Source organism: Scylla paramamosain, chromosome 12 (assembly GCF_035594125.1).
Source record: "Scylla paramamosain isolate STU-SP2022 chromosome 12, ASM3559412v1, whole genome shotgun sequence".
Lineage (NCBI taxonomy): Eukaryota > Metazoa > Arthropoda > Malacostraca > Decapoda > Portunidae > Scylla > Scylla paramamosain.
The window spans coordinates 26,719,329-26,736,094 of NC_087162.1; the positions used below are offsets into that span (position 1 = coordinate 26,719,329).

At 38.0% G+C, this 16,766-nt stretch overlaps 1 protein-coding gene across 9 annotated transcripts in view; it reads left to right on the plus strand.

Annotated features, from left to right (window-relative positions):
- Positions 1 to 16,766, plus strand: part of LOC135106032 (uncharacterized) — a 31,948-nt gene that overhangs the window by 5,651 nt on the left and 9,531 nt on the right. For 3 of the 9 annotated variants that reach the window (XM_064014822.1, XM_064014829.1, XM_064014828.1), the window contains exons 4-9: positions 956 to 1,333; positions 4,150 to 4,334; positions 7,194 to 7,404; positions 8,272 to 8,410; positions 10,740 to 10,751; positions 15,637 to 15,799. In XM_064014822.1, coding sequence (XP_063870892.1) covers positions 1,221 to 1,333; positions 4,150 to 4,334; positions 7,194 to 7,404; positions 8,272 to 8,410; positions 10,740 to 10,751; positions 15,637 to 15,799 — 823 coding nt within the window. In that variant the 5' untranslated portion in view covers positions 956 to 1,220. Of the gene's footprint in view, positions 1 to 955; positions 1,334 to 4,149; positions 4,335 to 5,789; positions 5,855 to 7,193; positions 7,405 to 8,271; positions 8,411 to 10,739; positions 10,752 to 15,636; positions 15,800 to 16,766 lie in introns of all 9 variants that reach the window. The other 6 variants (XM_064014824.1, XM_064014827.1, XM_064014830.1 and 3 more) reach the window with 5 other exon arrangements.

Sequence of the window (16,766 nt, forward strand, 5' to 3'; positions counted from 1 at the left end):
CTGTGTCCACTGTAAAGTTATATAGGCTGATGATGATGATGATGAACAAACTCGGTAAAGGAGAAGGTTCAGTGCCATCATGTACTCCTAACAAACTTATCTGATTTTTGTTCTCATCTGTAAGCTTAGGTTTGTGTGCTCTCTCTCTCTCTCTCTCTCTCTCTCTCTCTCTCTCTCTCTCTCTCTCTCTCTCTCTCTCTCTCTCTCTCTCTCTCTCTCTCTCTCTCTCTCTCTCTCTCTCTCTCTCTCTCTCTCTCTCTCTCTCTCTCTCTCTCTCTCTCTCATCTTCCTGCATCACACATACATACATACATGCACATATCACATGATCATTGCTCTCCATTTCTCCTTTGGCTTTCACTTCTCAAGTACACCTTCACTACTTTGACACTTGAAGTATCAGGTAAAACTGAAGTGATAGTGAATATATGAGAAATACTGCAAAAAAAAAAAAAAAGATGTGAAAAGAGAGAAAAGGGATGTTTTAACAAATTTCTGCATTTGTCAAGTAATAGGCAAATCTGTCCAAGCATATTGATGGCTAAGTACTTAATGGAGAAGTAGAAGATGAGGATAACACCAGATATGATAAATAGTATGAGTGAATGAGGCTGATGGTAGGATGAAGTGGAGATTAAGTATGGAAAGATCAGGTGTGATAGTTGGAGAATATAATTTGCTTCTGTTTCTTATGAGTATTGAGAAATCTGATCATTGCTTTCATTTACGTTACACATTTATTAGGTCAGACTTTTCATGCCTATAATTTACCACCAGTACAAAACACAGTGTTCAAGCACTTAAGGGTTCTTCACAAACATGGTATTATTATTTTTTAACAATTATTAATTTTTTTTTCCTAATAATTTGTTAACTTTCCAGGTACACATGTTTCTTTATCACACTGTTATTTATTGTTTTATTAATGGTTTTATTTGTGCATGTGCTGTGACAGCCTTCAGATGGTGCTTATTTAGTCTTGTAAGTGGATGTGTGGATGGATACAAGTGACACCGGAATCATTGCAGTGTAATGAGTGTGTTCAGCAAAGGTTGCAATCCTGTGTTGTGAACGGTGCGGCAAATCACAGCAAATTGAAAGTGAATCCATATGTAACATAACATTTACCTGAGAAGAAAACACACACAAAAAAAAAAAATAAAATCTTGTGAAGACGGAGACCAGTTTGGCGTGTGTGAATCATTTGTGAGAGGCTGGTGATGCTGCAGCGAGGTGGGGGAGGTATGGGGGACTGGTGGTGCTCCCCCTCAGACCCCCCAATCCCATGCTCACCCTGCACCCACTCCTACCCCCACTACTGGACCATCGGCAGGTACTGATCCCCCCAGTAGCGCATGGCCTCTTCCTGCGGGTGCAAGGAGCAATAACCTTTGAGGCGGCATAGTAATGTTTTCCCAGGAGCTGCTGCAGTGTATATAATGCTATTAATTGATACTGTATTGTACCCAGCTGGTTGGCATAAGGAACCTCCTCTCTTTCCTCTCTGTATAGATATTCTTGATAAATGTGTTGGTGTTTGATGACTTGTATTCCCCTGGGCTCTGTGTGCCTCAGTGCTTACTCATGGTGGTGGGTGCAGGTCATGGCTTGGGTCTTCGGTTCCTGTAAATCTCTTGCTTCTTGTAAATATGCTTATGTATAAATCTTTCCTTTCAGATGCTCTCTAAAAATCATTATGTTGAATGTTTTAAGGTGTAAAACACAAAATATTAGGGATATTTGTATGAAAATGATGTAAGGTCTTGTGTGGAATATTGTGTTAAGACACTTTTTGAGAGTGCCAGTATTGCTGTCAGAGATATTTCAGCTCCAAATGATGATAATACTATTGTTAGTATAGGTAGATGCATCATTTAGGCAAAAGCTAACACATAAGAAATTTTAAATATATATGTAATAACTACAAATACACAATTAGGTCACAAATATTAAGATATCACAAGAAACTGTGTCTGGAGAGTAGAAGCCTGGCAGACCTGAGGAAGTGTATGCTTGAGTAAGAAATCCTGGCTCATTTGTGTATAATACCACCAGGTACAGGAGACTGGACCTGTGTGAGTCAGGCATCATAATATCCAGGAGTACCTCAGATCTGCCAGCCTTCTTGCTCTCCAGGCCCAGCTCCCTCTATGTCATTTTGTCAGCTTAGGATGAGTACATGATAGAAAAGTCTTTACAAGTTTAAACTCCTTTCCTTTCATCTACTCTTCTTTCCCTGTCTTCATCGCATAAGACTGACTGTTAAAAACCTGTCTGATTAGACATGGGATGACTTTGCTCAATCTACAAATTTAAATTGTTCTTTCATTTCCTCTTCTTTCCCTCTCATCATTATAGGATTGACAATTAAAAGCCTGTCTGACTAGCCACAGGAAAACTTTGCCAGAGTAACCTAGAAAACCCAGGTAGTCCACACAAGTGCCCTGGTTATGGGAAGTGAGTTAGTGAGAGATGTGATCTACTGCTTCCTGAAGTGTTGAATTGTTCTTCACACCTGTGTTTCGGCACCTTCCAAGGGCAGGGTTTAGCTGCACACTGTTGGCTTGACTAACTGAGCATTCTTGTATTGTGTCATAAGCATGGAGTGACTAAAAAGTAATGTGCACTCAATTTAGCAACACCTTTTGGAATTATTCCTTATGTGGTGTGTGTTGGGTATTAACAAAACCATTATTTTTATGTTTCCTGCACTGAACTAACACATATTTTCTTCTTTATATACTATTTAATGTTAGAATGTGGAACCCTGTAGCATTAATACATAATTCTCAGGTAATGAAATGTCAGGTGGTGTGATATGTTTTGTTAACTTTATGCTACATTTAACCTTTGCATGGTGTTAATTTTTCCCTTGATTTATCTTCAATATTTTCTTAAAACTAAAAGCATCCAAAAATTAACAGATTAATTTTTTTATGAAAATACTGGAAATATTTATACTAATTTCAACCAAGATTTATTTTTTTATGTTAATACAATAATTGTGAAAATATTTACATCATAGATACAGATTTCTTTACAATACTAGTTTCTCTAATTTTTTTTTAATACAGTGATGTTTTACTGGGTCTCATTCTGAATACATTAAAAAGTGATTATATGCTTGGAACTTAGAACTTTCACATTTACCTTTGTATATTCTCGCTAGTGATAATCCATGGATGTGGTAATGAACACTCCTTGAGGACAGCAGGACATTTGTGGATTAGTGATGACTTAGTGAGACTGTGGTGAACTCAGTGGTTTGAATGTTCTCTCAGAAGTAGCAAGATGATGCAGCACTCAGGGTGAGGCTCAGGAATGTTGTGTCCTCCTCCCATATGTCCAGTTATGTGAGCAGCCATCTGTGCATTTAGCTGAAGGGTAGACAGGCCACACCAATTTCTGATTTTGGCACCATATCACAAAACTGAGACTCACCAAACATGAGGGTCCACCGTACCTTAATATCCATTATAATTTGGGAAATGGGGAAGGGAAGGATGAGGAATAATAATGATAGCATTGGAACGTAAACTCACCCAAAGACTAACAGAGATTGCTGAGATATTTTGAAAGGAGAATAAGGCTGAGGAGACAGATGTGTGAATATGTTTTTGCCCAGTGAGAGAGGGAAGGATAAAGAATAATGATGACTAACAGAAATTGCTGAATTGTGTTGGGAGAGAGGAATTGGAGGTTGAAGAGATGTGTGTGAGTGTGTTTCTTTCTTGACAAGCCATTGATTCACCATTTAAGATCTTGTTCCAACATTTTAATCACCAAACTGAATAGCCTGCCGTACCTCATCAGTGCTCAAGTACACAGTTTGAAGAGTTAATTTTGTGTAGCTTCATCAGTATGTCTTTTTATGTAAGAAGGGTACTGGTCAAATGCAACAAAATTTATATATAAAGAAGGCCCACTGAAGTGCCAGTCCCCAAAGAAGAGGAGCCAAAAAAATTAACCAAAACTAGAGAATTGTCCTGCTCTTGTTTGGAGTGTTCACCATCTCTTTTGTGGATTTTGTTCAATTACTTTTCTTGGATTAGTCAGTTGATTTAAATGTAAAAGAAAGATTTTGAAGTTTTAAAATTATTTCTTACTGACATGATTTCCACACAATAATGAATGGTCTTCCTTGTTAAGGGTGAAGTTTGGTGTCCCGCTGGAGCAAGTATGCAAGAATGACATCCCTGGGTCTCTGCTGGTGCTCATCCTGAAGCTGAACAAAGAGGGGCCCACCAAGAAGGACGTCTTTCGTGCCCCAGGCCATCAGGGATCCATGAAGAAACTAATACACTTCTTGCAGAATGGACGGCTTGTTAATATTGGTATGTTTCACTTGTGTATTGCATCACACCACATGTTGCTGAGCTTCATGTTGATCACTGTATTTGTATTGCTCTGATAGGAATGAGTGCAAGAGAACCTTACTTGTTCAGGTCTTTTCTGAGAACACAAGCAGATTGATATTTTGTCTTTAGGCTGAATATGACCTTAAAGAGTCTCAGGTGGCCAGGTTTTCATTCAGGTTCTTATTCAGTTTATAGGTAGAAAATCATACGCATGGATTGATCAGATAACTTCCTACATATGCTCTGCAGGAAAGAAGAACATATTAGAGAGGCTGCTGTTAAAGGCTGTGAAAATGAAATAAGCCATCCAAATTCTTTATAAATAGTATGTGTCTTTGCTTCAGCCTCATTCAGCAGTGCATTGCAGATCAAGGTTCTCACCCGACCCACCCAACATACACACGCACACCCACAAAAGCTCAAACATAAAAGAGGCTACAAAGCGAAGTCTGCATGTAGGCCCAATGGAAGGATTATTTGGATAGAGAGTTGGTCATCACACTGGGAGACACTTTGAAAGAGCAAGGCAGTAGAGAAGCTGGATAGGTGATGCTCATAATTGGGGACCACTTTTAGAGAGAGCAAGGCATTAGAGAAGCTAGATAGGAGATACTCATTGGGAATATTTATAAAGAGCAAAGCAATAGGCCTGCTGGATAGAAGATACTCAGAGAAGTGATTGGCAAAAAATTTGTATATATATTTCCATACAAAATTTAAATATGGGAAACTGAGTGAGAAATTTCTATGTTTTTTTCATTTTTAGCAAAGAATAAGCCAAGAAAAGAGTAGCTGACTATTGCATTATATCATATAGTGTCTCAGGAAGTGCTGCACATTTCTGTTAATTCTGAAGGAAAGTAGGTTAAATGTTCTCCAGTTTTCCTCAACTATCGTTCTTTTGTCTCCCCTCCTGTGCCTCAGTAACAGTCCTGCCCCTTGCCATGCTAGTCTGAGGAGGTGTTGGACTCTGATTCCCTCCTCCTTACCTGTATCTTTCTTCCTGTATCACATGTGTTCAGTTTCATAAATTTGATTTTTCTCTACTTGGTTTTACTATCCAATTTTTCTGCCAGTTATTATTATTATTATTTTTTCCTTCTTTCTCTTTCTTTTGGTTGGTGTAAAATCAGTTATCTTGTGCCTTGATTGAGTACTCTATAGAACAAGTAAGATTGCATTCTTAATTTCTGAACTTTTTTATATGCCTCTTAATTTTTATCTTGTACTCCCCTTGAACCTTTCCTACTACATACTGTGTTCAGTACTTGGTATTCTCTACTCTCAAGTTATTCTGTGGTAATTCATTTAAATATCTGTCCTTTGGTGTAATATCCCTTTTGCTTTTAAGATATAACCCCAACATTTACCTTTTGTGGAGAGTACAAGTTGTTTGTGGTGATCATTAATGTAGCTCATTGATGTACACAGGAGGAAGAGGAGGGGCATGAGGTGGGAGGGGAGGCTGTGGCCAGTCTGCCTCACTCGGCTCAGAGGTAGGAGGCTGCCCGCACAGAGCCCTAGTTGAAGGTCATAGATTATGGTTTCCTTCCATCAACATTAATAGGGCACACTTTTCCCTTTGATGGTATTACAGTGATACATATATATGCTTTTTTTATGTAAGAAGGACACTAGTCTAGGGAAAAGAAAGGCTAACTGATAAAAGAAAAGATATGCTAACAGAAAAAAAGAGGAAAGTTTGATATGCACCGACCTGGATTGCATTAAAAGTGTGTTGGGAAGTGAGGTCGTGTGGTTCTCATACTGTGGGTCATGTCCCTCCCAGACTGTACACCACCATGATCTCCATAGCTTCCCTTCATCAACTCCTCCTCCCTGGCAGGACTCCCCTCCTGACTCTCACTATTTGCTCCACATCCATCATCTGCTCCCTTCTACTCCCCCATATCTTTTTTATTCCTTCTATTCCTTTTTTCTTTTCTCACATATCAGACCTGAAAGTTTAGCAGCTTCAAGAAAATTATTAGCAAAATTTGACCATCTGCAATATGTACTAAGCTGATTTGATGGGAACATTTGAATTTGTCACTGAAGGCTTAAATCTGATTATTTGTTTGTGATGATCCTGTCTATATTTGTGGTGATCCTGTCTGAAGCACTAACAGATCACCCAGTGAGATAAATACACACACAGTCTCCTACACCCACACTTTCATCACTTATTGCAAATGTGTAAATTACCTGCTGTGAACCACCCTATCTAATGCGACTTGTATCTGACACACTACCCAATCAGTAAGAGTAAGCTGGAGGGTGATGGAGGGATTGGCAGGATTTGTCTTGGATACAAGTTGAAGAAGGTGGTTCACACATTGCCAATGCTAAGTGTGGAAGTGGATGGTGCTTTTCATGTAGGGTTACCATCCAGACTTTAGTAGCACAAGATCACACACCAGCAGTATTTACCCAGGATTCTCTAGTATTTACTTTAGGTCTATTTGAGCTTGTGTTAGGGGAAGGATGAAGGAGGTAAGCTTTCTTGGCCATCCTTCTGTCATTCCTCTTTTGTGAAAATGTGCCAGGATTTCTGCACCACAGAGGGAGTGGGCTTTGAGATCATTGACATTCAGCAATGCTATTCAGATTTTAAATAAGTAGCAGAAAAATTATGTTGTGGTTGTGTATCAGAATTTGTTGTCCTGCATTAGCTTTTGAGTTATGTGTGTGTGGGGAAAATCTGCTAGTCTCTTCAAAGTATTAGTAGGATGTGAAATCTGATGATACAGGCAATAGGAGATGTGCTTTATGACCACCTTTGTATTACTGGTAATCAAGATTTTACTTGAACCATTCTTACTTTCCCCCCAACAGACAACTTCTCGGTGTATACAATTGCATCCGTCCTTAAAAAATTTCTCCGAAAATTGCCTGGGGGTATTTTTGGCCGTGATGGTGAGCAGCAACTGTTCTCCATCATCCAGTACCAGGACACGGAGCTGCAGCGGGACCACATCCACCGCCTCATCACCTCCCTGCCCCCTGTCACACAACACCTTCTGGTCCTTCTCTTTGGTACATTCAGGTAAGGTGCTGGGGAACCAGAAAGTTGTAGCCCACTGACCAGGCAGAGGCCCACATTTTTTTTTAATCAGCATCCGGTTCTCAGGTACATTCAGGTGAGGTGCCAGGGGATCAGAGAGCAGGTGAAAGCTCATACCTTAGAATTAACACCTGGTCCTTCACTTTGATACTCTCTGGTGAGATGCCAGGGAATCAGAAACTTGTATCCCCCTCAGTATTATAAAAGTTAGCTTCAGAACAGACCAGTGCTGAGATTTGAGGAATGTGTTAGTTTAGCCCTCTTGAGTTACAATTGATCAGGAATTGAGTGCTTCCACAGACTCTTTGACAGAATTGAGAAATAGAAACTACCAGCTAAAGAGAGAGAGAGAGAGAGAGAGAGAGAGAGAGAGAGAGAGAGAGAGAGAGAGAGAGAGAGAGAGAGAGAGGTTTCACAATAAATGCCAATAAAGATCCACTCATAATAAAAAAAGTTTGATTTTCTCCCAAAGAAATGGTCACAAAGATCTTTTCGACAAATATGCTATTTTCTTAAATCACCTGAGCTTTTTTGTTAATTTGTTTGAGGGACCAACTAATATTATTATTATTACTATTTTTTTATTTATTTATTTTTTTAATGTATATTGTTGGATCTGTTCTCTGTATAAATGTATTTCTTGTGATTGATAATGTTGGTGATAGAAGCCTGTTGTTCTGAATTGTGTTCCTTGTAATTGATAATGTTGGTTATCAATGCCTTTATGTCTTGAGGAGTAAGAGCCATGAATTTTCACAGAGCACAAATCAGATATGTACCTTGTACATACGAGTAATTGTGTTCCTTGTGACTGTTGATGTTACTCATGGAAGTGTGTACATCCTGCAGAGTAATAGCCATGAATGCAAGTAGAGCACAGACAGGAATGACTTCAGAGGCTCTGGGTGTGTCGGTTGCGCCCTCCTTCTTCCAGTCTTGTGTGGCAGATGGAAAGACGGCACGCATGGAAGATGTCATCCGCTTTAAGGTAAAAACACACGCATATACATTACTTATAGATTTACTATTATCATTATTATCAAAACTATTATTATTATTATTACTATTCAGTCAGCTTGTGGGCAATCATTATGCTCAACGATATTGCCAAAAATTTATTACCACTAAGTATTTTGTTTGTATCAGTGCCTAGTTTGCATGTGGCAGTGTGCTGTGTGTGCATGCTTAATCTGGTCTAACAGGGGAGGTGGGACTCTTCAGTAGCGGGTCATGGGGCAGTGATGGTAGTGGTGGGGGTGATCTGTTGTTCTCATGTAGTGGTGTTTGTTTTGGTAAGAATGGATTTTTTTTTTAAGGATATTGGAGTGACCCTGGTGCATTATTGGGCATGGTTTGGCCTTTTCAAGTATATGAGGCTTCGTACTTTGAAGAATTACTAGTGATGGAGGGCTGTTTGTTACGAGGATGTGTATGATTAGAAGGGGAGTGTTTTCTCTTAGTACAGAAAGTATCTCAGCAGTTTGCAAATATAATTATGTATGGCTACAAAAGAATTAATGATAGTATTTTGTTACAGGGAATATCATAATTGTGATGTGCTTGAACCTATGCAATGACAGGACATGTAGTGACCTCCACAATGCTCCAAATTCAGTATTACTGTGGTATTCTTGATCTCAGATGAAGTGTAGTATCATGCACTGTATCTAATCATGACTTAACCTGAATTGGGTTGTGCTGAATACAGAAAGCCTGAAGAAAACAACTCTGATTTCTGGATTTTGAGTTTTGGATGAGTGTCATATTTTCTTAGTGAGTTGGAAGAATAAGTTACATTACAGAGGATTCCATTGGTTAAAGGAAAGCAGAGTCACTGGTTAAAGAAAATAATATTTTGTGTGTTTAGGAAGTACATTGGTATTGATGTGATTGTGTTTTTCCATAAATGAAGGTGTTGATTATTTATTTATTTATTTACTTTTTATTATTTATTTATTTTTTTTGTTGTTATTATTTTTTAATTCAAGAGGGCCTCTGACCAAGGATAACAAGAATGGTTGAAAAAAAAAAAATCCCACTGATGATGCCAGCCCCTAAAGAGTAGTCAAAATGATGTACAACAGAATAAGTGACTGCAGGCAACAGCCAAGTGCTTCATGGTGGCCTCTGCTGCCTGATGCATGGAGATGTTAGCCATTCAGATGAATGTAGGACCCAAATGGTGATTGATCAGTTACTAGTTTGTTTCAGCAATTGTTAGTGATAATGACAGATGAGACAGAAATGTTATGCAGGCCAAAGATGAGAAAGAAACTTATGAGATTGTTTGTGGTTATGGAACTGAAGATAAAAAAGTAATGCTTAATGGATATGCTGTGTGGCAGGATAGTATTGTGAGTAAATGATGATCGTTGTACATCATGAATAAAAGATTAGAGAAGGATAGTAATGTTAGGATATTAAAGGATGGAAGTCACATATTAAAGACTTATATAAGCCGAATATAATTTTGGAACAGTGATTATTTTATGCATGAGAAGGAAATTTTCTTCAGGTTTTATTTACTCTGCATGCCAAGAGTTGATTCCCATTTTGTAGTTCACTTGTGAATAAGAAAGAAAAAGAGGCATCCTTTTTGTATGATTAGACAGTGCATGATCAACAATTGGCTGGAAACTAATCACCAGATGACACAAAGTTGAAGAGTCTGCAGTTGGAGGTGTAGATTTGAGGTGAAGCAGTGACATATATACTTTGGTTGCAACATTTGGTAAACAGTGTGCATTTGTTTGTAGCATCAGTATTAATTGTCTCCTAAATCAACCCCTTGGATGCATAACAGTAATTGGCTAAACATGCAGGTAGAAATAAATGTTTGTTCTCTCCCCAAAAGCTGATTTGAGAAGACTTTTTTTCTTAGCCAGTTTTCATCTTGGTGGTGGTAGTATTAGTGAGTGAAATACTACCCATTGAGATGTCTTCCAGAGTGATGATAGCTGGTGGTGATGTCAGCCTTAGATGTGTGCATGAAGTAATGAGTCTGTCCAGATTGTAGGAGATATCTATGCTACTAATACTGAGAGAATAAGTCCATAACTCTCTATATAAAATACTGACTTAGCTTGCATCGGCTTAACACATTCATATTCTGTGTTACTTTAGGACAGCTGAATCCCACTTGGCTCAAGATGCCCATTATTATATAGGCATTGTAAGTAACTAATTGCTGTTCTTTTGTATCTCATCACCCCATTTTTTTCCTTTTTTTTTTTTAAGTAGAATCTTATGTTGACTTCACATCCTACTTGACATTTAAATTTTTTTTGTGCCCCGTAAATTCCTTGGGACGAATTTAGGAAGAAGTTGATGTAAGTACTACTCCTCTCTCCCAGTGTTACCTTCTGGGTGTCTTGTATCCATGTACCCTAGATGTTTGACTTTGATTCCATTTGTTAAGTTCTCACTTCTTTCCTGGAATTATGAATGAATAACTAAAGATGGAAATCAGAAGGACCATGAAACTGTACATTGCCTTCCACTTTTAGGTCAGTCTTTCTTTTTTGTATATTCTTGAGGCACTTGTTGATAGGTTGGTAGTAAAGACTTGCCTAACTCTGTATGATACACTTTACATCTGGCACCCGTCTTGTCACCACATTTTACTCACTCGGCATTGCATTAGGCAAGGGTGTGTTGTCTGTCACTTAGCGTTAATGTTGCGTATTTCCCTACATGGTTCACTTGGATGTCATAGTTTGATCTGGCCTTGAAATTTAAGTATGCATCAAATGTACAGTTTTCTTCATTATGATCATAATGATCTTTTATCATGTGTGTTCTTTGTGTCATTTGGACAGTTTCATTCATTGTTTGGAGCCACGCCAGAAACAAGAGCAAGTCTCCCATGTATGTGCAAAGTAATTCCCTCAATAGTGTTTCCTGGCTCTCAAGTGTCATTTTAGTGAGATGCATGGGGTTGTCCAAATGCCAATATGACTTTCCACATATTGGCTCAATATTTTGGTACTTGAAAATTTATCATTGAAGTTTTAATTTTATGGCACAAATATCACTGTTTAGTGTGCACTCCTGAGTAAAGTGTCTTCAGAACAGCATACTCATTGTAAAGAAATGTTCTATGTATTTTCACTTCTATTTAATGTACTTGTAGAGGAAAGTGGTATCTGTTGGTGGTGGAGGTCCATTGAGTTGAATGTTACCTAATCTAACTTACCAGGGTTAAGGTTATTCAGTATTTGTACTTACACCTTCCCAGCACAGTGCCCACCTCCTGTCATGTATTGCACAGGTGTTTACTAGAAAGGAATGCTTAATGGAGTACCGTGCACTTTACATTGTAACCTGGACTGAGGGTTAGGATGAGATGTAAGGTGTTAAGGTTTCATGTAAGTAACAAACAGCATCACATACTTTCATTAATGGTGTCCTTCATTGCTAGCTGTCTTTCAAGCCAAGTTTTGCATCTCATATTGAACAGGCAGTATGACAATATGAAAATTATGCAAGAAATTAAAAGTATATTTTGTCTTTTTAATCTTGTGAAGGATTGCTTTGGGATGGCTGCTGATTCAGGCTATGCCTTCCTATAGCCTGAGTGATCAGACTATCTGTCGAAAGAATATCTCTTTGCATGTTTTTATTATTTGTTCATAACATTGAAAGTGCTCACTGCATATGACAATTACTGTAGGTATAGGAACAAATTAAGCCACTCTTAGGTCTCTTAGTTCTCTGTTCATGTGGCGCTACAACAGTACATCAAAACTACCCCATGAGCTATGTTGATTGTACTTCATTTTGGTGTGACCTGCATTCTTTACTTTTGTGGTGCACACCATTCACATCACATCAACATTGTTCTTGTATTTTGGCTGCTGTTTGAGAAAAAGGTATTTATACCATTTGGGGTGCAGGTCAGTGTTACAGATATTGAAACAGCAGTTGAAATATGAAATACAAAGTCAGTATAAAGTGAGTGGCAAGCACCACATGAGTAAACACTGGTCTTAATATTGAAATGGATTGTACTCAAGATCTCACAGTAACTATACAAGCTGCATATTCCAAGAGAAGTTTTTTTTTAATTGACTGGAAACCAATTCATAATGTTTCATCAACAGAAATGAGTGTAGTGAAACAGGGAAAATTATAAGTTTGAGTATCCTAAAGCACCTCAACTTTTCTTAAATAAAGACGTTGTTCTCTGTTATCATGAGAGAAAACAAACATCGTAATAAGAGCAGATAGAACTATAGGACATAAGTTGGTGTGTTAACAGGCCATCAGTGGATGTAAGAGTGTTCACACTGTGTTGTATTTTCAACATTACATTCATCTCACTCCATTGCATCATGTCTGCTGCACTCCATCCATATCACTTACCATGTACTTCCACTCTCCTTTTCAAACATTTAGTGTCATTTCAGGATTTTCATTATTGCGTTATGTTAAGATAATTTTTATTTTGTGCTGTCACGTGTGACACTCCTGATTGGTCCCTCACTCCTGATAGCACCACCGCAACGCTGCAGAGCTTCCCATACTCTGTGTTCCTGTCTTCCCGTAATTATTTGCCTTGATTTACTGGTGTTTGGAATACTGAATCATGTACTGGTGGAATTCCTGGACAATGCAGTGAAGTTTGATGTGTAGTGGAAGAGAATCATATGTACAGCAAGGGAAGAGAACACATGGTGACAGCATCCTAATGGCTTGCCCAGACAAACTTCTGGCAGGAGGAGATGGGTTTCTGTCATCTGCAAGCCTCAGCCATACAAGTGAGGTTTGGCAAGCCTGTGTTAAATTCACCAATCGTTGAGTCAGGTGGAGCTGGAGTGAGTGCAAAGTGAGCAGTGGTGAGCCATAGATTTGCCCTCATCTTGACCACATCATTATAAACATTTGCTGTGTGGAAACATCTGAACTTGTGATCTGTTTATAGGTGTGCATTTGCCCAGAAGCATGAATGTGGTGATGTGGAAAATGTACTGTCCAGTTCTTGACTGTTCCACCTGGCAGTGGTGTTTTGTTTGGGTGAATTGTTAGTCTGCATTTTTTCTGTCAGCATTATTGCATAGCCCACTCTGCAGTGTGCTCTGACTTTACTGTATCAGATGTCCAGTGGCAGCCGTGGTCTGACCTTACTCATAACTTGCCAACACCTTGTTTTTCCTCAAGGCATTTTGTTTCACACATTTAGATGCACAGGATTCACATTGTCTTTTGTTGAGTGCTTGTTTGCCACATGAACGTACCATAACATTAAAGACAGTATTACAGTAGTTAATTAATTAGCATGACTACACACTATTTCTGGGCAAAGACAAGACTGAGGTCATGGTTAAGAAGTAAAAGTGGGTGGTTGGTTCAAACTGTGCTGCTGTGTGAGTCACTCCAGTGTGCCCATCTTAGTAGTGATGTGTGTTATTCATGTAGCCTATTTGAAATTAAATGTTGTGTGATGTAGATATGGACAAGAAAAGAACTTACCCTTTATACTTTTCAGTAGAAATGCTTCAGTTGAAAGGAAAGTGATGGAATTATAATGAAAAAAAGATGAAAAATGAAAAAGAAAACATTAAGGTCCAGTTTGTCATGTGGTTGTGAATTGTAAGGTGGCGTGTGGGGCTTTGAAATATGTCACGTATAGTTTGTTACAGTTGTAGAGTGTTGCAGGTGCATGTTACTAAATACATGTTCCTCACTTTGTCTTGTAAAGTAAGTGGTAAATACTGTACAAGTTTTCTTAATTTCTTTTAATTGTATTTAGAGAAATATTACGTCCTTTTTTGCTAAGGTGAGTTTCATGGTCATCTAATTGAATACAGAACCTCTGTAACATTATAAAATATTCTGCTGATGCATTTATTAAATCCATTTTCCAAAGAAGGTATTTGTTAGTTTGCCATGATTTACACTTTTGTTTTCATGACTTGTCTTATTTGTTTTTTGTATATTCATCAGATTTATTTTTTAACCTCTGGATTTGTAGACTTGTCTGTTGTAGTGATGCATGCTTAGGTATTATATTTCCATATATATATATATATATATATATATATATATATATATATATATATATATATATATATATATATATATATATATATATATATATAATTACAGAAATTCATCAGCAAGTGTTGATTAATATTTGGCTTGCTGGTTTGTATAATAGTAAAGCTTTGTCATGATTCATGCCAGTTTATGAAAATGAATTAACATTTTGTTGATATTTTGGTCACCAGTGGTTATTTCTATTAATCTGTAAACTGTGGGGACATTGATTTGTGTTTCTGCTGACTTTACCACTTTAGTCATGGGGAAACAATGTCAAAAATACATCAGTGTGTTAATAAGAATATACTGCACTTCCATTCAAGTAGATTGCATTCATATATATTTTGTTTTGACTCCAAGATGCAGCCCAGTGTAGTCATAGGTAATACACTGGTATCACAGCAAAGAGAAAGTGGGGTTTGAATCTCAGGCCAGGGAGAAGCAACATACCTGTGTCTTTGTACACTGTAGTCCCAGTTCAGCCTGGGGAGGTTAGGTGCCAGACATGGGCAGGGAGTTAGGTAGGAGACAACAGTCAATCACTCTGCCTTGTGTAGTGCTTAGTGCTTCCCTGGATACAGAAACATTGCTCCACATGTGCATTTATTTAGTGCACCCTGTCCTGAAATTGCATCACCCTCCTCTCCTTCCTTTTTTATTCTTTTGTGGCTGAGCATCACTCTTATCGCATCCACAACTACATTTTCTTCTCAGCTTGAGCTTTCTCTTGCTTTCTCTCCTGCACTTTGTAGCACAAGGAAGGGTGTCACTTAGATCAGTCAGATAGCTGGTGATACTGCCATTGTTATTTTCTGTGAGTGTTGACAGGCAAATGATGGTATGGAGCACTGCATTAGAGGCAGTGCTGACATGTAAGGCAGACTTAAAAGCATGTGCACTTCTCACAGACTGGAAGCAATCACAAATCCTCACTCAATATGCACGGCTGTTTTTCACTAAGCTGCTCAAGAGACACAGTTTACAGATTGAAGGTGGCCATTGCTCATTGAAATTTCCAGGCTAAATATCCCTTTATCTCCTTGAAATTTAAGTAAAGTAATGGGTATGGATGGGAGTATTTATTGATTCACTAAATTTTTTTGTTTTGTTTTGTTTATAATCTTGTAAAAAATGCTGCTGTTCCTCATACTTTCATGACTATTTTCCTGGTAGGTGGCCACTCAGATCATGCAGTTTCTGATTGACAACTTTGGAGTGAGCAACCTGTTTGGGAGAGCCAACTACGAGTACTATGCCAGAATCACGGGACGCATTCTGAAGGTGGAAGAGGACTGGATATTTGCCTTCAGATATCCACCCGAGAGCAAAGTGTCTCGTAAGTATGAGTGTGGTGGCCAGCAACTTGTGTTGGTGTGCATGCTTTTCTCAGTCTTACCTTTCTGCAGTGAGGGAAAATTTGGCTCATTCCTAGTTGGTAATAATTTTGTGAACTGTTCTAACACTTATAATTTCCATAGACTTCCTTGTGGAAAATGGAAGTCTGTGAAAAGATGATGTGTTTTTATAAAGAGTAATTGAATGATATCTGGAACTCAGGCATTGTGACTGAAAATTTGACAACTTTGAAATCTGTGAAGGAAAAGAAAAAGAGGTGTACTTACCAGAAAAATTAAATTTAGGTCTATTGTAATTCCACTTCATCTGATTAAGTCATTATACATGTAGTTGACTGCAACATGTTTCTCATTCTCTGTAGTGTAATAATAATGCAAATAAACTTTACAGTACTTGTGAACCAAAGAGCAGAGACAGATACTATGGATGGGGAAAATGTAATACACAGTATTCTGTGGATGGTGGTGCCTGTTATATATATATATATATATATATATATATATATATATATATATATATATATATATATATATATATATATATATATATATTTCAAACTTTAGTAGTATAAAAATTAGTTTCTGAACAGATCACTGCTGAGATATGAATAATGTGATAGTTTATCCTTGAGTTACTAGTGGATCAGAAACTGTGAGTGCTTAGATAGACTTTCCTTGAGGAATTGCATATGATCAGGTTAAGTTGTTAGGTTTGGAGAACTGAGAGTCCAGCAGTAATAGTTGCAGTTATTGAAGAGTTAGCACTGCCAGCATTAATATCTCCGCTGTCATGTCATGCATCTCCAGCTGAACAATGTTATACTTGTGGAAATATGAGGCTGCAAAATTTTTATGATCTTATTTTCATGTTTTGTGGTTTTAGTGAGGAGGGAGAGATGGAAGTGAGACTGATTCCCTGCTGCCTACCATCCTCTCTTACCTCATGGT